This window comes from Terrapene carolina, unplaced genomic scaffold (genome assembly GCF_002925995.2).
Source record: "Terrapene carolina triunguis isolate 2854851 unplaced genomic scaffold, T_m_triunguis-2.0 Scaffold69, whole genome shotgun sequence".
Taxonomy (NCBI): domain Eukaryota; kingdom Metazoa; phylum Chordata; order Testudines; family Emydidae; genus Terrapene; species Terrapene triunguis.
This window is the reverse complement of record NW_020664420.1, coordinates 52,490,205-52,514,873: the sequence shown is the minus strand read 5'-3', so window position 1 is coordinate 52,514,873 and position 24,669 is coordinate 52,490,205. Positions and strand designations below refer to the sequence as shown.

At 41.0% G+C, this 24,669-nt stretch overlaps 1 protein-coding gene across 1 annotated transcript in view; it reads right to left on the bottom strand.

Moving 5' to 3' along the window:
- The window catches only part of FAM81B (family with sequence similarity 81 member B), a 52,896-nt gene that overhangs the window by 9,781 nt on the left and 18,446 nt on the right, over window positions 1-24,669 (bottom strand). The window contains exons 3-5 of the mRNA XM_026649238.1: window positions 18,508-18,626; window positions 7,954-8,083; window positions 3,647-3,753 (exon numbers count right to left, since the gene is read on the bottom strand). Of these exons, the coding sequence (XP_026505023.1) occupies window positions 3,647-3,753; window positions 7,954-8,083; window positions 18,508-18,626 (356 nt within the window). The remainder of the gene's footprint in view (window positions 1-3,646; window positions 3,754-7,953; window positions 8,084-18,507; window positions 18,627-24,669) is intronic.

Sequence of the window (24,669 nt, the reverse complement as noted above, 5' to 3'; positions counted from 1 at the left end):
AAGCGTTGGGTGAAAGGAAAAGAGCCCCCCCCCCCCTTTTTTTTTTTTTAAACACAATGCTACAGATACAGTGTTATTAGTCCTATAGTAGAGATAATGGTAATTAACAGTAACAGATTCTGAAAATAAGAACAGAGCAATAGTAAGTGACTTGCTATACATGGAATTTGACAGCAGTTCTTGCCTGTAGCTCGCACCTTATCAAGAGCTATATAAAATAATGCATTGGGTCATTTTTCGTTATTGCTAAACAGACAAAAAGCAATTGCAAGAGATTGTTCTGAAAGTTCAAGAATGAAAATTTGAGCAATTTTGATTTATATCTTTTGTAATCAACATGGATTTCTCTAGTATCATGGCTATGGACTCACTCTCTGGAAAAAGGAGCCCCCCATTTATCAAGAAAAACATAACAGTCTTGTACTACAAGTATTTTAACAAGGGGCTCTCGCAAGCACTTTTCCCCATAGTCAGAGATAAGCCAGGGATGAATATTCTTACAGAAAGGAGTGGTGAGGGACCAGAGAATCAGTTCATTCATTTCCTCTGCCCACTTAAGAGCAATAAGTTTCCTCAATCCTGCAGTCTTGCCTACTTATAGCTATTCAAAACACTGCTGCAAATATTTTCCTGGCTCATTGTTTCACCACAACATCTCTTTGCATCCCTCCACTGGCTCCCCTTTCTTAACACAAACTACTCTTCTCTGCTTTAAGGCCCGTCATGGTCTATCCCTGCCTTACCCATCATCTTTTATATTACTATTGAGACACCCACTCCTGCCTCCACTATACCAGTCTTCATCATCATTTATTACATTTTCAAAAAGCATCTTCACATTTCCTCCCTTGCCATCCCGCCCGCATAAAAGATCCCTGTAAACAACCACTAAGCCACCTCATTGGCCTCCTTCAAAGCCCCCCTCTGCATGATGCCTATAAAAAAAAAACACTTCAACAATGCTTGGGTAGTTGGCATGCTGTGACCATTTCTGCTCATAGTTATCCATTTCACTAGTCTAACTATTTCTTTGTACTTCCCCACTGTCTGTTGTATCCACCTGTTATCTCTTGTTTTACTGTTAGCTCTTTGGGTGAGGGACAGTATTTTCATTGTGTTGTATAACCTAGTATATCATTGGGGTCCCTAGGTACCACGGAAATGCAAATCGTAATTAGGGAGGTAAGCAACACCACTTGGCAAACAAATTTATATTAAGTGCATTTCCTGGAAATGTTTATACTTGCTCCTGAAAAAATACACTGAGTGTATTGATATCATACAGATAGTATAGCACAGTGGTCAACCTGAGTAATTTAAAGGGAGTCAGGAGGGGACATATAATTAGTATTACTGAAAAGTGAGGGGGTGAGTCACTTAACTGGAATGCTAAAACTCATTTAGGAAAGAGTGGGCAGAAGAGGGTGGAGGAGAATGGCATTCTATGTCAAAGATACCATTACATGCTTTAGAATTATTGACAATTCAGAAGGGCAGGATCTGTTATACATACAGATCAATGTGCTAACTGATAAATCACAAGATGGGGAATTTGCCCGTACAAGTTATGAATTCTGGTTGAGGATATCAAGTTGTTCTTATGAAATTACTGTATTTTTGAATACCTCTAAGTGCATGTGGCTCCCACCCTTGCTGACATGGGCTGTGTCACATCCTTCCCTGACCAGGTACAAAGATGTTAGAAATTGCTAGCTGCCTGTTCAGGTGGAAGCATCTTGAGACAACAGGTTAGCTCAAGCCTTGGAGAACCTGTCTTATCCTATCTCTCTGCAGGGGGCTGGTGAAGGAGAGAAGAGTAGAAAATTCCAAGACAGGACAAAGAGAAAGATGGCAAAGATTTTGAAAAGGACGTGTGTGTGTGGGGAGGAGATTCTCAGAGTCACACAGGAAGCTTTCGGCAGGACCAAGGAGACGAGATGGGTGTGCTTTTTTAGTGGGTTGAGGGGGCAATTTATCTGTGGAACCAACCAAGATCAAAACAAGCTGGCCTGCAGAGCGAGCAAATGAGAGATGCAGTAAGGTTCAGATGATAAGTCATGCCGCTGAAGGGGAAGGGTCTTGGGTTTCCCAGAGGACCCTGGCCCCAGCACAAAGAATGGTCCAGAGTGGTGAAGAAACTGAGCGAGGTGGGAGGGGAAGCGTGTAGGGTTTATTATTTTTGTCTAGATCTGTAAATTTCTCATGCTACTAAGTAAATATCAAATGTATTTTAGACTCCTGTGCAAAGTGTCTGTTGTGTATACATCTCTAACATACCCCTTGAAGAGGTAAACTGTAAACCTAACGGGTGTGTTTAAGTTATGGGGGAGCCAGAGGTGTCACCACTGGTAACAGGGATTGGGCCAGAGGCTGCTCAAGACAATCTGCCCCTCTAGGCAAAACTTCAGTGTGTGACACCCCCCCCCCACCTCCTAGAAAAGGCACGTTGGACTTTTTTGGTGGGGAGCCTTCCAGTGATTGTAGTAGAAATGGGGGAGCCAAGTGCCAGGTCACAGTGCCACTCACTCAGGTTTGGCACGGTGTTCCTCCATCATGATGTGGGGAGGGGCTGGCTGGGTAAAATTTGAGTGAGCGGCATTGTGACCTGGTGCACATGGTTGCAGCACTGTTCAGGTTTGGCCTGGCTGCCATGACACCCTAGGCAGCTGCCTAGTTTGCCTGTAGCTAGAGCAGCCACTGGGCTGGGCAGCTGGACAATGGGACTGCAGGGTCTCAGTTCTCAGAAAGGCTATTAAGCAAGGGATCCTCCCTGCGAGTGTGAGCCTAGACACCTCAAGCTGGGGCAGTGCCTGGGCTCTGTTCAGAGTCTGGAGGGATTCAGCATTTGGATCCCCTCAGAGCAGTCTAGTGAGTGTCCAGGAGGGGAAGCTCATCTAGAGCGGGTTCTGTTACCACCAAACCACACAAACACAGGGTGAACAGCTCCTTAAACATCTTCTTATAAAATGTAGAAAGAAAAATGTGAGATAATTTTTCTAACACAAAGTATTGTAACCAAGGTGCGGGTAATTCTAAAGTAGACCTCACTCTGATCAATAAAGATGAATTGGTCGCTCCACTAAAAATTGATGGTTGCCTAGGTGCAAGTGATCATGACCAGCATATGTTTCCTGATGCCCTGGCATAACTACACTGCCTGCCAGACCTAAAGTTCCACCTATTCCTCACTCTTCCTGCCTACCTGCACAAATGGGTGAAGCAGCATCACTGGAGCCTGCTTCCCTTCCCATGCTGCTTCCCATGGCATGGGTAGCCAATGCAGGGTATGAGGGGAGTACCTTGATTCCCTGTATGCCCCTGTGCTATCACACTAGCCAGGCTGCAAGTCAGCCATAAATATTATGGTAAATTGAACAGAAGTATCCAATGCCTTTCTTTAAGTATGGTAAGCTCCATTGGCTTTTGTATTTGTTGTTTCTTCTGGGGTGGCATTTAGTGTCTCTTCATTTTAAGGATTAGGTGTAAAATGAATGTTCTTCAATTCTATATTTTTAAATTATGACTGTATTGTGTATGTCTTGTCTCAGCATTTTTGAATGTATATAAATCAGTTTGTTTTGCTGTTTCATGCCAGACTAAAGCATTCAGAGTCCATTAATATAATTAAAAACTTTCCATCACCTACTTGAAATCCAGAAGTTGCAATTCATGGTGTTGATCCCCCTGGACTGTCTTTAAATGAGAGCTTTGCTCAGAGTTGGAAGTCTCGATCTTGTCTAATAGCCGCATTACCTAATGAGAATTCAACAGGGAACGTTTTCATGAGCCAAACTATCAGCACTTACATTAACTACACATTATTGCTACAGGAGCTGGGAAATCAGCCTGAACTTAAGGTGGGTGTGCAATGGAAAGTGCTTTTTCCAGAATTAATTTAACTGAATGCTAAAGGCTAGCAGTCAAACTTCCGGCTGTATACTCTGTTCTCTTTGAACCTGATTCTGCAAGATGTGGACCACCATTTAACTCCCATTGATGTCATTGGGGACTGAGCCCTTTATAAGGTAAAATTCTTATATACGGCTACTTATCTTGGCTCCCAAGTCTATTTACAACCCATGATGATTCACCGGTAGCATTCTTTGTAGCATTCCAAATACTTGGTGCTAAATGATGGTTTTATGTAGAGAATCCAGGTCTATGTAAATTGGGAGATCAAATCTGAGAAAATTTGGAATACCAAGAGTTTGGTTATGTTCACTACACTTGGCAGATGAATTTAATTAGGCCCTAATGTAAAGGCTTTTTTGAAGTTCATGCAAGACTTTAATCATGAGCTAAAAGTCATCTACTAGGAAATTATAATCCATTTGGCAATTAGAAAACTGTATATGGCAAATGTAATCCCAAACTCTACAGGGCCCAGTTCTGCCACTATTATTTACTGTTAGTACCTTAATCCATAGGAGTAGTCTCATTGAAATCCACAGGACTATTTAAGGTGAGTAAAGATGGGGCAAATCACACCCACAGTGATTACATTGTTTTCTGAACATAAGAACAGCCATACTGGGTCAGACCAGTGGTCCATCTAGCCCAGTATCCTGTCTTCTGACAGCGGTCAATGCCAGAGGGAATGAACAGAACAAGTAATCATCAAGTGACCCATACCCTGTCACCTATTCCCAGCTTCTGGAAAACAAAGGCTTGGGACACTTCAGAGCATGGTTTTGCATCCCTGCCCATCCTGGCTAATAGCCATTGATGGACCTATCCTCCATGAATTTATCTAGTTCTTTTTTGAACCCTATTATAGTCTTGGCCTTCACAACCCCCCCGGCAAAGAGTTCCACAGATTGTGCAAAAAAATACTTCCTTTTGTTTGTTTTAAACCTGCTGCCTATTAATTTAATTAGGTGACCCCTAGTTCTTGTGTTATGAGAAGGAGTAAATAACAGTTACTATTTTACTTTCGCCACATCAGTCATGATTTTATGGATCTCTATCATGTACCCCTTAGTTGTCCCTTTTCCATGCTGAAGAGTCCCAGTCTTATTAATCTCTCCTCATATGGAAGCTTTTCCATACCCCTAATAATTTTTGTTGCCCTTTTCCAATATATCTTTTTTGAGATGGGGCAACCACATGTGCACACAGTATTCAAGATGTGGGCATACCATGGATTTATATAGAGGCAATATGATATTTTCTGTCATCTTACCTGTCCCTTTCTCAATGATTCCCAACATTGAGAACTTTTTGGACTGCCGCTGCACATTTATTGTGGATAGTTCTCTAAAAATATCCACTCACTCAAAGATCTCTTTCTTGAGTGGTAACAGCTAATTAAGACCCCATCATTTTGTATATCTAGTTGGGATTATGTTTTCTAATGTGCATTACTTTGCATTTATCAACACTGAATTTCATCTGCCATTTTGTTGCCCAGTCACCCAGTTTTGTGAGATCCTTTTGAGCTCTTCACAGTCTGCTTTAGACTTAACTATTGTGACAGAATGACCAATGTTGGTATGGTGGGTCCCAGGCTTTTCTTGGCAGGGGACTAAGACACCACCCCTTGGCCCTGCTCTTGGAGCACCAAGGACCCCACTTGGCCCAGGAAGGTGGTAGAGGAGGGAAGCAGGGGAGGAGAGATCTGGGTTTGCTCCTCACTCTGAGCCCCAGCCCCTCTCAACCCCTGCAGGTTTCTTACCCTCTTCCTCCTTGGGTAGGGTTACCCTCAGTCCTTGATGCTGGGTCTCCCGTCCTTCAGTTTTCTGGTTTGTCAAGTCTCATCAACACACCTATAAACTCCATGTCTCTCTCCTACCTCACACTCCCTGGCTGCCTGAATCAGGGGTTTTTATTAGGTTCCTGACAGGGCCTTAATTGACTACAGGTGCTCCAATTAACCTGTAGCAACCATCCCTAGTCTACAGGGAACCACGCCTTAATTAGCCTAGAGTTTATATATCTCCCCTCATCCACTCTCTCACTGCTTCCTGGCCCTCCTGTATCACAGTATCTTGAGTAGTTTTGTATCATCTGCAAATTTTGCCCCTCACTGTTTATGCTTTTTTCCAGATCATTTCTGAATATGTTGAACAGTATTTTCCCCAGTACAGACCCCTGGGGGACACCACCATTTACTTCTCTCCATTCTGAATACTGACCATTTATTCCTACCCTTTGTTTCCTATCTTTTGCATACTGATCCATGAGAGGACCTCCCCCTCTTGTCCCGTGACAGCTTACTTTGCTTAAGAGCCTTTGGTGATAGACCTTGTCAAAAGCTTTCTGAAAAGCTAAGTACACTATATCCGCTGGCTCACCCCTGTTCACGTGCTTGTTGACCCCCCCCCCCCAAAAGAATTCTATTAGATCGGTGAGGCATGATTTCCCTTTACAAAAATCATATTGACTCTTCCCCAACAAATCGTGTTCATCTATGTTGTCTGATAATTCTGTTCTTTACTATAGTTTTCCAATATAGTTTTCTGATCAACAGATTAACTTGCATTCAGACTCTATTCTTCTGCATTCTGTTTAGGGTCATACTGTGAGAAGAAATCTTTTCTCTTCAGTGGACACTGTTGTTCCATTTTCTGCTTAATATCTCTATATGAAGTGGCTGACTTGGTTTTTACATACATTTGTATGCTGCTTCATGTGATTTTAGCACACACCTGTTCTGCTTTTCATTTAGTAGGGAGGCAGGATGTTTTTACATGTATTGAAAGAGACAGATTTCCAAACAGTGTCTTATAATACAGGTAAAATATCTTCATCTGAACTGCCATGGGTAATTCTGCCTTGGAGCAGATGAAGCTGATATTTGCACTGTATGAAATGACTGGAAGCTTGTCTTACATAGAAGCACATAAATGCAGAATGCAGTGAAGTGACTATTTTAAATAAGGAAATTAAAGACTAAGGTATAATAAATTTAATCTAAATAGCAACCTCTAATGAATATGATGGGTACTCACTGGGGTGGAAGGAGGGACCAACAGTTATTACTTGGTAAAAGCCAAATTACCCCGTGTAAAGATACTATTTATGTGCTCAATCCCGCATGATGCTGATCAGCCTGTATTTATATTGAAGGCAAAGGGAGTTGAGGATGCTAGTCTCTCACAGGAGAGGCCGAATGCTAGGAATACTATACAGCACAATTTTTCCTGTTGGCTGTGAAAATATCAGTACATCCATGCTATATACAGATATACACAGCAGAAAAAAATACTTTAGCAGAAAAAGTGACTGACAAAAGTGAAAGTTTTACCCTAAGAATGACAAGTTCAAGAGCACTTTGGAATGGTTCCAAAATTTGCATGGCTAATTTAAATATGGAGATATACCTATTTCCTAGAACTGGAAGGGACCTTGAAAGGTCATTGAGTCCAGCCCCCTGCCTTCACTAGCAGGACCAAGTACTGATTTTTGGCCCAGATCCCTAAGTGGCCCCCTCAAGGATTGAACTCACAATCCTGGGTTTAGCAGGCCAATGCTCAAACCACTGAATTATCCCTCCCCCAATGCACTTAAGCAACTAGATCTGTCCCAGCTACTTCTGAAGCTGAAACTAAAGAATAAAATCCTGGTTTCCTGTGGTATTTTCCAACTTCAAAGTCCTTGGATCTGGAATTTCAAGATGCATTTTAAAACAAGAAGGGGCTCGAGGGTCTAAGGTTTGGGTAATGAAATATTATTAGCAAATTGTAATGGGATTTTTTTTAATATTTCATGATCCCCACATCCCAGGAGTGCATTGTTTAGTTTGTATTACTCCTTATGTGTGTACACTCCCATCCATGCTATTGTATAATGTTACTGGAATGGAAAGGGGCTTGTTTAAACAAATAAATAAACCAGTGTCAATATCACATCCACCATTAACATTGGTCAGCAGTTGTGATGAGAGAAGATAATTTATATGCATATCTTACAGCCAAAATATCTTCTTTTTTCATTATGTGTTCATCTGCTCACCTTCATCTCTAAATTATTAGCATAACTTTCCGAGGTAGAGCGGATGCCACCAATCCCTTTCTCTAGCCTCTGGATCTCGTGCCTGATTATATTTATGTCTCCAGATAGCTTTGCAATGCTTGCATCACATCTAGAATAAAAAAAGAGGTTAACTACAAAACATGAAGTGTATCAATAGTAGAATAATAATGTTATTTTTGCACTTGAAGACAATTGATAGCCTCAACATGCCACTATTCAATTGCCCCATGTCCCCTGGCAGCATCCTGACTGGTGGCAGGATAGGCTGGGCTAAACATTGATACGATAATCCTGATACCAACCCTGCTTCTAGTGCTGGTTGCCTAGGGAAATAATTTCTTTTCTGCAATAATTGAAGTCAATGGGAGTTGAAGGCAGTCAGCATTTGGCCCTTAATTTGCAACTGTGAAGCATAGGGCTGATATGCTGAACATCTCTTGTAAACCGCAGAACTCCCATTGATGCAATGGAAACAGAGGAAGCTCTGCAACTTGTAGGACTGGGTCCTCTATGTTTTGTACAATGAAATAATCCAAGAAGTAAAGAGTTAAATGAGTTCTAAAATGTATGCCCATGGGCTAATTTGGAGTCCAGGTGCAGCTGTGTTTGCATTAGAAACAAATGCCTAGGAACAGATTTGATACATTGCTGCAACTGATGTTCTAGCTTGTGACTCTAGTGTACCTAGGTTGGAGGCAGATGCTAAGGAAGAGCAGTTTTAGTGCTGTTACTGACAAAAGTATACTGGTTTATAAGCAGTTTGTCACCATCTATTTTAACTCTCCCAGCTGCATTCACCAAAATCTGTGTGATGATTAAAAATGGGCAAATTATTTGACAACGACAACATTTGTTGAACAATGGAATGACTGAATAATATTTAACCAACTTTACTTTTAAGGCAGTTTAAAGTGCTGTTTCTCTTTCTCTCTAGAATCTATTATTTAGGCATTTTGTTAAGATGGTCAGGTGGAGTCACATCTACCACTTCTGTGCACATCTTTCAGCGTGAGAGGATTGGCCAATGCACCTGCATAGCGGCCTGGCGAGAGCCACACCAGACACTGCTCCACAGCATGGAAGGGAAGCAGAATGTACCTGCATCACATCTTCACAGTTGGTGCCCTTCCTTGTGCAGAATATCCATGCTGGTTTCACTGCCGTAGAGCACTCCCACAACCTCTCTGTAGGCTGCAACAGCTGGCCCTGTAGGAGGACTTTTCTATTCAAATGCTAAGAGTACTTATAATAAGATAGTTGATAGGACTTTTAAGGACACCTCATACTATGCAATGTAATATTAATATTGTTATAAAAGTTGAATAAGGAAATCAACTACATTTTAAATGTTTGAATAAGCTATTTTCCTAAGGACTAGACAGAGTAAAACAGGAGAAGGAGCATCAACATTGTTGCTAGATAAAAGTCTGAAGAGACATTTTGGTGGATGTGATTGAAAGTGTTTAAATAAAAGATGACAATAAACCTACTCTGATGATTCTTGGATATTGTGATAGACCTCCAGAGCATTTAGATAAAGTGGAACAGTAAATGTCATTGTAGATAATAGAGACCCTGTAAGTAGGCCAGAACTTTGATCAAAAGGGATTATTGATTTGGAGAACAATTACATAATAACCAAGAAGGTGAACATATGTCTAGAGAGACAGCAGGTTTGCTTTCTTACACAGCTTGTTGAATTGTTTACTTAGCAGCTTTTTTGGCCCAAACCCTGGGAAACAAGCCAAGAATAATATGAAGTACAAAGCATCTACAATCTAGAGATTATGGAATTATTTGTTGTAAATTGCTTGTGAAGGCAAGAGCTAGTGGAAAAAACTCTAGGCAGGGTGAGTCCAATTTATATCTGGTGTAAGGAGGCACAACTCTGTGGAAGGTGAGAGAGCTGCTCCTGCTTATAAATTGGTCCTATAACTTTTAAAATGTTGATTTTGCTGGCATGCAGAAGGCAAAGTCAGTTTTAATTCTGTTCTATAATGTGCAGGACAGAGTTCTAAAGGAGTCAGACCTTTAGAGGGAGAGTGCATCTATATACAACTGACATTAAACCTGGCAAAAGATAGAAGGTCATGCAAATCCCAGACTGCATAACTATTAATATTACCAGAGAGCCTATGACAGTTAGGCACCCAGCTCCCATTTGCCTGTTAACTCCCTTAGACTCCTTTTTAAAATCCCAACTCTAAGCAATAAGCAGGCTTTTGAAAAATGTAAACAACATGAGAAAGATGAGGATTAAGGGCTCTGTATCAATAAGAAGAAATAATATAAATTATAACAAGCCAAACAAAATAACCTAAACATCAGATGCAGAGAATGTTTAATGCAGGATGTTAAAAGTACAGTCACAGCAGACGAAGGACCTGATTTTCATAATTGGGTAAAGACAATTGTGTTTGCATAACTGGTGGCTAGAGCTTTGGACTGTGACCAATGAGACGTGTTCTATTTCTGGCTCTGCCAGTGGGCTACTGGGTGGCCTTGGGCAAGTCACTACACATCATGATGCCTTAGTTTTCCCATCTATAAAAAGGGGATACTGAGTCCTCCTTTCTAAAGCACTTTGAAATTGACAGAAGAAAAGTTCTCTATAGGAGCTAGATAGCACTATTAGCAAGATTATGTATGCAAATGACCAAATAGATGTCTATGGTGTTGTTTATGGATGCAGTTATTCTGGCTGAACACACAATCGCATAATAATTGTATGTGGAAAATATGTGTGTGCATTTTTGCATACATACACAGGCCTGAAGGCATACTATAGAAAGGAAAATTGGATCACTAAAAAGCTTGTATGCTATTGGAGCAAGGGGATAACGAAACAGGAAACTGTTTAACATGTTGATCTAATTAATTGTTTATAAAAGAGGAAGACAAGAGCTGCCTAAGGTGAGGTTCCTGTTTCCTGGTCAGGCAGGGAGGGGTTAGATAGAGTGCAGACTGCAATGAAAGAGACTATAGAAAGACCTACACACTATAATTCCATGAGATTTAAATAAGTTTGCATATGAATAAGTAAATGATATAGTTAAGCATTTCATTCTTGACATAAATATAGCCCCAAAGTTTCCTACTGCATCCTGAAGGACCTCAATTTTACAATTATAGGGAGTTCAATGAAAGGAACAGTTTCTTTTATACCATTGTATCTAGCCAAGGATTCAAAAAATTCTGAAGCACCTAGTAACTGTTTCTCATTCTTTAAACTTCATTCATGGCTTGTAATAATCTGATAAAGTTCTGGACTTTTCTGATTTCCATTGCTTTGTGATACAGAGAACTGTGCAAGAAAAAAGAACAGGCAGAATTTAACCTTCAGAACTAAGTGCAAAGTCTATCTTCTTGTTCAGTCTTTTGCTGGTGGGGTGAGGAGAGTACTTTTACGTTTATGGGGGGGGGTTCTCTTTTTGTTTACATTTGTCAGCTTCTTTTGTATTCTTGCAACATACGTTCATGTGCCCAAAGACAATTGTGCTTGGGCTCACTTTAAAAATCAGGAAATTAGTTCATATATAATTTTCTGAGAGCAAACACAGAATGGGAACACAACAATTAACTGAGATGTTGGAGGTGGGCTTTCCCTGTTATTTAGAAATGCCTATAGAACTTTCAAGAATTATTTGATGACCCATTAGCTGGTAGTGGGACACTTCTACACCATACCGAGGGAGAAAATTCAAATCTTGTATTTGATTGTTCTCTCTGGAGTAGATAAAAGGTATTATGGAGGTGGTGATCATTTGGGGAAGAGGTGGAGTGAAAAGAAAGGAGGACATGGTTTGAATGACAAACTCCAATGTACACTAGCATGCTTTATATGATGGACCATAGAAGGATGAATTACTGTAGCTAATGGACAGAGGGCCAGGGTTCATTAATGTCCATTTCAGCCCAAATAGTTTTGTGCTAAGGGAAACTAAGCTACAAATTCAGTAGGAACCTATAATTATGGGTAGGTGATTCACGCTTCTGTTTAAAAAAATAGTAAATTAGTTACCTAACTATGCAAATTTGCCTCCACCCACTTTGGTTTATGAAATTCCCAGTTTGAACGCTGATTCTTCTTCCTCGTATGTCTGATGTAAATGTAGAGCAACAACTATTATATTACATTTAGATGGTTAAGGCAGATATTTGCATCTGGAGTAGCAGAGTGTATTGCTGTGATGCCTCCTTCATATTTGTGAATCGGGCATTGAGTTGTTATATGTTCCATGGTCTGTTCTGGGTGACCACGGTCACACAGGGCACAGTCTTTAATTTTCCACTTGAGCAGCAAGTATCTGCATCTACTATGGTTTGTGCGGATATGGTTTAGGGTTGCCCATGAGCTCCGTGGGAGATCAAAGCCAGAGATCTTCTGCATCGTGTCTTTCACAAGGTGTTTATTTGTGACTTCTTGAATGCTGACTAATATAGAGGTACTAAATTGCATTTTTTTTCTTACAGTGGAGAGCAAAGAAATGTGACAAATCAAAGTACTATTCATGATTATAACGGTACTCAGTTTTTTCAGTACTGGGTCATTTCCCTTTTTCACTGGTTCCCAACACTGCAGGTAAAGTGCCCAATTAAGGTTCAGCATTTCCAGAGGGAGACTAGTAGTAAACAAAATGAAAGTGCTTATGATGTGGAAATCATATAATTGTACTGCACCTTAACCTAACAGCAATTATTCATACACAACTCCATTAAAAATTGACTGTTTAAGTGCAGCTAGTAAAGGCATCCTTGGTGCTGTAACATTCGCAAGTTTTGCTGAGGTTAGAAGACTTGCCCTTCTCTCTCTTTAAAAATACATGAGATCCTTGGAGTCAGTTTCTAGAACAGTACTGGTAGTGATTTAGGCCCCATGCATGTTCTGTCATTGTATATGAGCAACCGTGTTTCATTTTCAGGTGTTGTTTTCTGCAGTTCCTTTCATTCCTGTGTAGAGGGGTCAGCCCAAAGCTAGTGTCAGAAGCTTCTTGTTGTGACATCACAGAAATTGCCATGGGAGTGACTATTGCAGCCTCGCAGAATAGGTTAGGATATCAATGCATGGATAAGGCAGGAAGAGGAAGATGGGGCTGATTGAAAGGAAGAAAATGCTTATTTACATACAAATATCCTAGGGGGTGGTGTTGAATTGTACTCTCCCACATGTAAAGCTTTGCAAGGGTAGGATTTAGGTGGAAATTCCTTAACGTCAAAGCCCACAGAGTTTTCAGTGCTTGCCACGGCAGCTCTGGGGGTGATCAAACACCATTGTGGACATAGGAGTGTGGAACACTGTCAGGGATCCCAGAGATCCTACTGAGGGAGCAAACCCATGAGTCTGTGGAGGAAGAGAGATGAAATTGAGAACCCGCAGCAGGCTGACAGTGAAGCTACTGAAGCTATTCTGCCGGCCCATCCGGTGCAGAAAAACTCAAGCAAATTGTCCCACATTCAGCAATAGTCTAAAGGTAGCAGCCCTTGTATTGGCCAAGGTGCATAAGGGAAAATGTGCACTGGGAGGTCACAGGGCAAGGCGTGATTAATTAGGCACTACTGGAAAATCTCAGCAGTTAGTCAGTGAGCATGCTCACAAATGATTTTTCAATTGCTTAAAACTGTATTAGAGAGACAAGGTGAGTGAGGTAATCACTTTTATTGGACCAGTTTCTGTTGGTAAAAGAGAGAAGCTTTGGAGCTACTCAGAGCTGTTCTTCAGATCTGGGAAAGGTACTCAGAGCTAAATATAAGGTGGAACAGATTGGTTACACACATTCTGAGAAACCATTCAAGGTGAAGTGGCCTGTTAGTACCTCTCCAGTCATAGTACAAAAAAGGGGGTTAGTGGGTTACAGATTGTTGTAAGAAGCCATAAATCCATTGCCTTTATTAAAACCATGATTTTTAGTGTCTAGCAAGCTATGACTTTAAGCTCCCAGACTTATCTTTTGAAGGTTTTGTGCATGTTTCCTTTGAGAACAAGGTGTGAACTGCAGTGACAAGCTAAATTGCAAGTGCAGCTGTGGATGTACACCTCAGTGGGCACTATTCAAGTCTCAACTTCAGCTGTTTTGAGTTATTTGTGTGAAAAAAGTGTGCTAATAATTTTTTACAATGGTACAAGTATGCTTTTCTCAGCCTTGCTTAACACATATGGCTGCATGGATTTCCCCCTAAGTTTAAAAAAAATATCATCTTTAGGTTGTGTACAACCATGGAAAATTTCAACCCAAAGTGAAATTTTAGGACAGTTCTGAGCAACTGAAAAATGGGGTTTTGCAACCCTCTGCTTATCAAGTGACACATATAATGGGCCAGAATCTCAGCTGGTGTAAATTGGCATAACTCCATGGACTATAATAGAAATGTGTTAATTTACACTAGTAGAGAATCTGGCCCAATATGTATAATGAAAATAGGTTTCCAGCACTGCCAAGCTGGCTTCTTCGGGGGCGAATACTTCACTCCAAAGGCTGGGATCCCCAAGTGCTGGCAACCTACTGCAGTTCTATCCCTGGTGTGGGAGTGAGGAAAAAGTGGTGGAGAAGAGGGAGGATTGCAGATGCATGGAATACAGAGCTCCTTGGAGCTAATTGGGACACGTTTGCTGTCAGGCCTGGTGGATGGCTAGTGGATCCATCCCTATATAATTAATCTTGTGACCGTTCCCCTTCTGGAAGGGGCATGATTCTTCCCTGGGAGTTGCTACAGCCCTAGAAGTACAATAGATTATTAGAGTTTAAAGGTAGAAGGAGGCATTAGATCACCTAGTCTCAACTCCTGTATATGACAGGGGCTGTCCACAATTTATGTAACACTGTTTTTTCAAGACTATGCCCTTGTAACACTGAAAAAACACACACAGAATTAAGGCCCCACCCTGCAATATGTCACATAATTCATGGACAGCCCCACAGGTCATTACATTTCACCTAGTTATCCCTGCATTGAGCCCAGTAATTTGTGTTTGATTAACACATGACTTCCAGAAAAGCAGCCAGTCTTGATACAAAGACATCAAGAGATGGAGAATCCATCACTTCCTTTGGTAGTTTGTTCCAGTAGTTAATCACCTCATTGTTAAAATTTTGTGTCTAACTTAAATTTGTCTAGCTTCAGAGTCCAGGCATTGGATCTTGTTAGGCCTTTCTCCACTAGATTAAAGAGCCCTTAAGGACCAGCATTTTCTCCTCATGAAGGTACTTATACACTGTGATCAAGTCACCTCTCAAACTTTTTTGATAAACTAAACAGACTGAGATCTTTAAGTCTCTCACTGGAAGACATTTTCTGCAGACCTTGAATCATTTTAGTGGCTCTTTTCTGGGACCTCTCCAATTTTTCAACATTCTTTTTAAAATGTGGACACCAGTATTCTTGTATTGGTCTCACCAATGCCAAATACACAGGTAAAATTACTTCCTTACTCGTACTCACTACTTCCCTGTCTACACATCCAAGAATCACATTAGCTCTTCTTGCCACAGCATTGCACTAGGGACACACGTTTAATTGCCTGTCCACTGTGACCCTTAAATCCTTTTCACGGACACTGCTTTCCACAATACAGCTCGCTCATCTTGTAGGCATGGCCTGCATTCATTGTTCCTAGATGTATAACTGCATTGGGCTGCACGTTTTGCATTTTGTTTGGATAAGACTACATTACCAAGCGATCCAGACCACACTATGACTGCACTGTCCTCATCATTATTTACCATTCTGCCAATCTTTGTGTCATCTGCAAATTTTATTAGCAGTGATTTTATGTTTACTTCCAGATCATTGATAAAAATGTTGAATAGAGTCGGGACTAGTACCGGTTTCTGCAGAACCCCACTAGAGACACCCCATTCAATGATGATTCCCCTACTTTTTGAGATCTGTCCACTAGCTAATGCATTCTCAATGCATTCATCATGTGCTCTATAGATATTGTATAGTGTATTGTATTTTTTAAATCAGAATATTGTGCAGTGCTAAGCCAAACACCATACAAAAGACTAAGTATATTACATTTACACAGTTGCCTTCATCAACCAAACCTGTAATCTCATAGAAGAATAAAATCAGGTTTGTTTGACAAGACCTGTTTGCCATAAAACCATATCGACTGGCATTAATTATATTCCTACTATTTTTTAATTCTTTATCCGTTGAATACCATATCCGCTTTTCCTTTCTTTTGACCGGCACTGATATCAGACTAACCAGAATGGACATTCTGCTTGCCCTTTTTAATATTGGTACAATACTGGCACCCTTCTGTCTTCTGGAATTCCCCCACTATTCCAGATTTAGTAAAAATTAACATCAGCGGGCCAGAGAGCTCCTCAGCCAATTCTTTATTAGGTGCAAGTTATCTGGGCAATATTTGCCACAGCATAGCCTGAGGGGAAGAAGTCTATCTTTCCCTAGCACCCTGAAAATTTCCCCAGCACAACACTCATCTACATATTCCAAAATATTGAATGCAGTTTACAGACTACAGCTATCCCTGCATCCACCACTAAAATGCATCCATCTCTGGGGTGGAACACAGTGGTACTTAGCTGTCGTACAGTAGTGTTGCTGTTCTCAGTTTTAGGAGAGGAAATGAAGAATTCTATGCCATATATAATTGAAACTACAGGGGAATTTAGATGGGGAAATGTAATTACTCAAGTTGAAATCTAGCCAGCACATCAAGGATAATATCTCTAAAATGTTATTCGTTTTTGAGGAAGAACTGAGTCCGAAAGATGTAATTATTATTCATTAGCATTATATATTTTACCAGGGCCGGATTAATCTTTTCGGCTCCAATACCTGAACCGTGACCCCGCCCCCTGCTCCGCCCATGCTCTGCCCCAAGGTCACACCTCCGCTCAGCCTCTTCTCCCCGCCTGTGCTCTGCCCTGAGGCTCCACCCCCCACTCGGCCTCTTCCCCTGAGGCCCTGCCCATTGCTAACATGGTGGGGAAGGGGCGGAGAGGAGTGAGCAGGGGCGGGCCGGGATCAGAGAGGAGTGAGCTCCGGGTGGGGCCTTGGGGAGAAGAGGCTGAGTGAGGCAGAGCCTCCGGACAGAGCGTGGTTGGAGCAGAGGGCAGGTCCACAGTCTGGATGCCAGGGCCCCTTCTGAGTGTGGGCCTGGCATCATGGCACCATTGGCACCATTGTAAACCTGGTACTAACACATTGAACCTGATTCTTATTTACACTAAGAACACTTCACACTGCTCTGGCAGTGTAAAAGGGAGTAAAGTATATTGTCATGGGGATAAGAGGGAAGGTTCTCTCATAGATTGGTAACTGGTTAAAAGATAGGAAACAAAAGGTAGGAATAAATGGTCAGTTTTCACAATGAGAGAGGTAAATAGTGGTGTCCCCCACGGGTCTGTACTGGACCAATCCTATTCAACATATTCATAAATGATCTGGAAAAAGAAGTAAACAGTGAGGTGGCAAAATTTGCAGATAATACAAATCTACTCAAGATGGTTAAGTCCAAAGCAGACTGCGAAGAGCTACAAAAAGATCTCACAAAACTGGGTGACTGGGCAACAAAATGGCAAATGAAATTCAATGTTGATAAATGCAAAGTAATGCACATTGGAAAACATAATCTAGACAACTAGACATATAAAATGATGGGGTCTAAATTAGCTGTTACCACTCAAGAAAGAGATCTTTGAATCATTGTGGATAGTTCTCTGAAAACAGCCACTCTGTGCAGCGGCAGTCAAAAAAGCTAACAGAATGTTGGGAATCATTAAGAAATGGATATTAAATAATACAGAAAATATCATATTGCATCTATATAAATCCATGGTCTGCCCACTGCTTGAATACTGCATGCAGATGTGGTCGCCCCATCTCAAAAAAGATATATTGGAATTGGAAAAGGTTCAGAAAAGGGCAACAAAAATTATTAGGGGTATGGAAAGGCTGACATCTGAGGAGCGATTAATAAGACTGGGACTTTTCAGCATGGCAAAGAGATGACTAAGGGGGATATGATAGAGGTCTATAAAATCATGACTGGTATGGAGAAAGTAAATAAGGAAGTGTTATTTACTCCGTCTCATAACAGAAAAACTAGAGGTCACAAAATGAAATTAATAGGCAGCAGGTTTAAAACAAACAAAAGGAAATATTTTTTCATACAACGCACAGTCAACCTATGGAACTCCTTGCCAGAGCATGTTGTGAAGGCCAAGACTATAATAGGGTTCAAAAAAGAACTAGATAAGTTCATGGAGGATAGGTCCATCGATGCCTATTAACCAGGATGGGCAGAGATGGTGTCCCTGGCCTCTGTTTCCCAGAAGCTGGGAATGGGCGACAGGATATGGATCACTTGATGATTACCTGTTTTGTTCATTTCCTCTGGGACACCTGGCATTGGCCACTGTCAAAAGACAGTATACTGGGCTAGATGGACCTTTGGTCTGAACCAGTATGGCCGTTCTTATGTTCTTATACCCACTTTAAGGTCCCTTTACATACCTAGAGCAGTGAAAATGAGAATCAGGCCCATTATGTTTTACTTACCTGGCCACCCTTCCACGCAGGTCCCCAAATCCATATAGGTATTTATGGTCCAAACTTTGAACAGCAAAAGTTGTTCCTGTTGCAACATTATCTCTTGTTCTTATTTGTTTCTCCAAAACCTATAAATTCATAGTCACATCCTATTAGCTTGTTTAGTTTACCACTTCATTATTCATTTATTAATATTTCAGAGCTTAGCAAAAACATCCTTTAAAGAAGGAGTTGTCAAAGTTTTCATTTCAATTTCTACAGCACAGCAGTACTCCTTTATAGTGTCTATCTAAATTACACAAATAAAAACTACATTGCAAGAACATTAAGTTTGCAAAGTCAAGCAATCAAAAGTCAGGAAATCCCAAATGAAGGTTGCCTATGAAAACTTAATTTGCCCCCTTTGTGCATATGCATTATGATTCAGTCTTTAATTATATGATCACATGCTATTTTTTTCCATAGGACCCAGGCTGCATTCAAGTGTACAGCATGAACTGTTTTATCCTCATTGTTCAATGTGTGGGCACATACCTTAATTGCTATATTCTACTCAAACCCTACTCTGAAGATAGAGTTATTAATTTTCTCATGTGCTTTTCAAAGGTGTTCATCATTATAACATCTGAGTGCTTCTCAAACATTAATTTATTTTAAAAACATCCTGTGAGGTAAGAGTGTGGTATTACTCCCATTTTACAGATGGATAACTAAGGCACAGAAAGTTTAAGGTAAAAAAATCTACTTATTTTGGGTGCTCAAAATTTTGGAATCTAAGATATGGGATATGGACCTGAGGCTGAAGAGGATCCTAATGGGAGCAGGAAGGAATCCACTGATTGTCCTTCACGTGGAAACAAATGATACTGCTAGATTTTTGCTGGGGCACATCAAGGAAGACTACACCAGACCAAGAAAGACACTTAAAGAAATGGGAGCTCAGGTGATCTTCAGTGGAATTCTACCTGTCCCTAGAAGAGGACAATGAAGATGAGACAATATTACGATGGCTCAGGCAGTGGTGCTATAAGGAGGGTTTGGGGATGTTCGACCACTGGGAAGCATTCACGGACAGAAGACTGTTCTCATGGGATAGACTCCACCTGACCAGGGAGGAAAATAGACTTCTGGGATAGAGGTTGGCACAACTGATTGAATGAGCTTTAAACTAGGAATCTGGGAGATGCTTATGTAATCTCCATGCCTGATTCCAATACTCACTTTTATAGTCCAGTCACCCTTTCAAGTGGACTCTTCTGAGGATTACCCCTCAAAGCAAAGTTTATTCAAACCATAAAGAAGGCGACGTGGAGTCTGGTGGTGAAGTTGGCTCCATGCTCTTTCTTCTCCGTGTGTATGCTGAAATGCAGATTTGCCTTGTCTCCTGTCATTTTCCCCTCCTCCTGCCCTGTATACTACTTATATGTAAACTGAAGTAAACACACATTCCTTTGTTTAAGACAGAACTCTTTAACAACTTTTGGCTAGTCAAGATTGTGTGGGTTTGAACATGTGCTAGCAACATTATACGTGGGTATTAATAACTTTACATATAATTTTGCTACACACATTTCACCATGATATTATTGACCAGCAAGTTATCAGTTTTCAAATGATACCTCCCAAAGCATATTTTGTATTAAGACTATTACAATGGTGTGTACAGTGTGAACAGAGGGATGCTTTCGGTCACAGAAGTTACCAGTGGAGTTCCTCAGGGACTGGTGCTGGGACCAATCTTACTTAACATTTTCACTAATACCTAGGCACAAAAAGTAGGAGTGTGCTAATAAAATCTGCAGGTGACACAAAGTTGGGATATATTACCAATATGGAGAAGGACCGGAATATCATACAAGAAGATTTGAATGACCTTGAAAATTGGAGTAATAGAAATGGGGTGAAATTTAACAATGCAAAGTGAAAGATCATGCACTTAGGGACTAACAACAAGAATTTTTGCTATAAGATGGAGATGTATCAGTTGAAGAGACAGAGAAGGAGAAAGACCTGGGTGTTTTGGTCAATCACAGGATGATTAAGAGCCACCAATATAATGTGGCCATGAAAAAGACTAATGCAATCCTTGGATGTACCAGATGAGGTATTTCCAGTAAAGACAGGGAAGTGTTGTTATCATTATACAAGGCATTGGGTGAGACCTCATTTGGAATTCTGTGTGCAATTCTGGTCTCCCTTGTTAAAGAAAGATTAATTCAAACTGGAACAGGTGCAGAGAAAGGCTACTTGGATGATCAGAGGAATGGGGAACCTCCCTTATGAAAGGAGACTTAAGGAGCTTGGCTTGTTAAACCTAACAAAATGAAGTCTGAGAGGAGTTATTATTGCTCGCTATAAATACATGAGAGGGATTAACACCATGGGAGGGAGAGAAATTATTTAAGTTAAGGGCAAATGTTGGCACAAGAAAAAAATGTATATAAAATGGCCATCAAGAAGTTTAGGCATGAAATTAGACAAAGGTTTCTAACCATCAGAAGAGTGAAGTTCCAAGGGAAGTAGTGGGGGCAAAAAAAAAATCCTAACTTGTTTTAGTACTGAGCTTGATACATTTTTGGAGGGGATGGTATGAAGAGATTGTCTACAATGACATACAGCCCATGTGCAACTGCTATTAGCAAATATTTCCAATTGCTACAAGATGGGACACTAGATGGAGAGGGCTCTGAGTTACTACCAAGAATTCTTTCCCAGGTGTCGGGCTGGTTGGTCTCGCCCACATACTTATCGTCTAATTGATTGCCAGATTTGAGGTTGAGAAGGAATTTTCCCTAGGTCAGATTGGCAGAGACCATGGGGTTTTTTAGCCTTCCTCTGAAGGATTGGGCATGGGTCTCTTGCTGGTTTGACCTAGAGTATATGGTAGATTGTCTGTAACTTTAAGTCTTTAAGTGAAGATTTGAGGACTTCAATAACTCAGCCAGAAGTTATGGGCCTATTACAGGAATGGGTGGGAGAAGTTCTGTGGCCTGCGATATGCAGGAGGACAGACTAGATGATCATGATGGTCTCTTTGTGCCATACAGTCTATGAGTCATCTAGGACCTGACTTTTTTTCCCAGAGACTTAGCATTACAGGATATAGCAGTTAATACGTCCAAAGCACAACCCTGTGATTTTTTTTAACATGGGCAAAACATTGTATTTTTCATTAGCCTTGTTCTCAGAAGTGGCTATTCCATTTTGGCTGAAGATTTGTGTGTGTGTATATATATATATGAAGCTGAGGCACACACCCAGCATGGGACATTTGAGCTTGAACAGATAAGGTTTGGCAAAGTTATAAGTAACTGAAAACAGGGTCATATAATGGGAACTGGCAGGCAACCTTAACATGAAGTTGTGTTACCAGCCCCACCTCTGATTCTGTCTGTCTGATATAACTAACAGAGTTGAGTAAACATTTTAGGATGAGTTCCAATTTGAGCAGGAGAGAGGACATATACATTGAAAACTTCCATACTGCACAAACACAGTAGCAGATTTTTCAAGCTATCCATTGATTAGAGCTGAGTAAAGCATTCTATGTAAAATCAGAGTAACTTGAGATTTGCCCGTTGTCAAGTTCCTGGAGCTTCTTCGAACATGCAGTGCTTAATGCAACATTTTTGAATCAGTAAAATTATCATTGAAGCTGGGTACAGTTTTATCTTTGTTACACAGAATTTAGCAAAAGTTTTGAAGGCAGCTTTTGTGATGCATTGTAGATATTGAGCTGACTTTGGCTGTATTGTGGAAGTGATATAGATGAAAGTCACATGGCCCTTGTTCTGAATCCCTGATTGTCTGAGCCCATCCCATGTATTTCTGAGAGTTAACAGAAATTTTTTTGACTTGTTTTAACACACTGTCAAACAGTCAGAAAAAATTATAGGCCTGATTTATCTTTGACCTGTGGCCCTTTTTAATACCACTTAGATTGGTGCAAAGCGGTCATAGGGCAGCCATAAGGGCCCGAATGCCACCAGGGAATACCCCTAACATAAATGGCCCCTACATCAGCTCTGTAAAATCTCTGGAGCAGAAGGAGGCATTCTAGCATTGGCTCGAGAGAGATGGTGCATAAGAGAACTGAGGGGGCTGGGAAATGTGGAGAGCAAAACGTAATGACAATCTTTTCATTCTGTCGGCACAGCTCTAGTGACAATGCACATGACATGCATCCGAAATAGTGAGCCCTGACTATACATTTATTTTTGTTCTTTGGTAGAAAAATGTTATTCTCAAAAGGTCAAGTGTATTAGCACAGCTCAAATGATTTATTTGTAGTATGCCTAACAAGGCAAATGTGGTGCGATAAATCCACAAATATGAAATGTTGAATGAAAGACACCTGCTCTTTGGTTAACAAAAGCAGTATCTGTCTTTCATTTATTAAGATGGAAAGCACCAATATCCTATTTATTGAGAGAAATCACTACTCCAGTTCTTCATCTAATTCCCTGGACTCCAAACAGTATTAAATTCCCACAACTTGCCAACCTTGGGGGAGTGAAATATATTCAAATAACTGCACCTGTGAAAGCTGTTCAATGCTGGTCAAAGTCAGTGTTCAATCATTTTTAAGTGTTTCTTTCACTAATGGTTTTGTTGTTTTCCATCTGACAAACACTGATTGCTTTTGTCCTGCTGTTTCTTATGCAACACCAGCCAGACCTATTTGATGACTGTATTGTGGTTACCTCTTTTGCTGAGCATTGTTAATGATGTCATCAAAATGTCAGGATGGTTCTGGGAACACAGTTTGTTAACTTAAATTCTTCCTATCAGTTGCCTTTGCCAAGATCTGAATTAATAGTGACTATTACATTCTGTGGTGGAGTTAAAAAAATGAATTCCAGGTTAGAGAATACCCCAAGATTATAACAATTTTAAAGTACTCAGATTTTGGGGGTGGAGGGTAAATTACTTGATTTGTATACCTTTAAAAATAAAGGCTATGATTTATGATTTTTAGCATATATATGCTCACCCTGGCTCCATATTTATTATTATTAATAATAATTAATAATTATTAATAATGTTTGTATTGTGGGAGCACCTAGCAGCCCCATTATGGACCAGGTCCCACTTTTGCTAGACACTTTATAAACAGAACAAATAAATTGTAAGCTCTTTGGGGCAGGGATTGTCTCAGTACAATTTCTGTGGTGCACCAGGGGAAATGAAGGTGGGTCAGTGAGCATATAGGAATTATGGGATGGAAGATGAGTGATTTGGTTGTAGATGCCTGCATGGGAGGGATGGGTGCTATCCAGGGGGCCTGGGTTGTAAGGGAACTCTGCACCAAGGCTTGAAGGGCCCTATCAAAGGTCTCTGTTGCTTTATTGCTCCACGGAGCTGAGGCAGCAATGCCAGGGAACCCTTCAAATTCTAGTGCCCTGGTGCAGAGATACTGGCTTCCTCCAGCACAGCTGCCTGGGGTGCAGGACTGCTGAGGCAGTGGCACTGAAGGAACCACGTGCCCTTGAATGAAGGCACCAGTGCTTCAAGGGCTCCCCATGGCACTGTTGTCTTGGTGTGCTGGGAAGCTGGGCAGCTAAGGCTGCAGCAAATCTGGAGACCAAATTCAAGCGCTGAAGTGTGGAACAGAGGAATTTTAAGTGACAATTTCAGTACAATTAATCTTGGAGTTGCTATCAATCGTCCATATTTCTGGTGAGTGCCACTGAGAACTTTATTGTTAGCATTTCTTGAGGGTTCAATAGTTTAAATTCTCATCTTCTCATTTAATTACCACAGTGCTAAGCTCTATTAACTGTTTTATTTTTACTTTCACAAGCCTTTGCATTTCCTGGTTTCACATGGAACTGCAAGCACTTCTATAGGGCGAGAGAGGGTGTTCCCTGGTCCAGTTGAAATAATGACAGATTAGAAATCTGATGAAAAACTTGATCCTGGAAGATATTCAGCCCTAAAGGGGTTGGATACAAATCTTTAGAAATTCACCCCATCACAAAGCCCTAAACAACTATGGGTTTCTCTGTTCATCAGGCCAACCGGCAGGGCCGGCTCTGGCTTTTTCGCCGCCCCAGGCGAAAAAGCCTCCGGCCGCCCCCCCCTCCCCGGGGGCAGGGCGGCGAGCCCCGGCGGGGGCTCGGCTCTCCCCCCCCCCCGCGGCCAGAGCGCCGGGGGCAGGGCAGCGAGCCC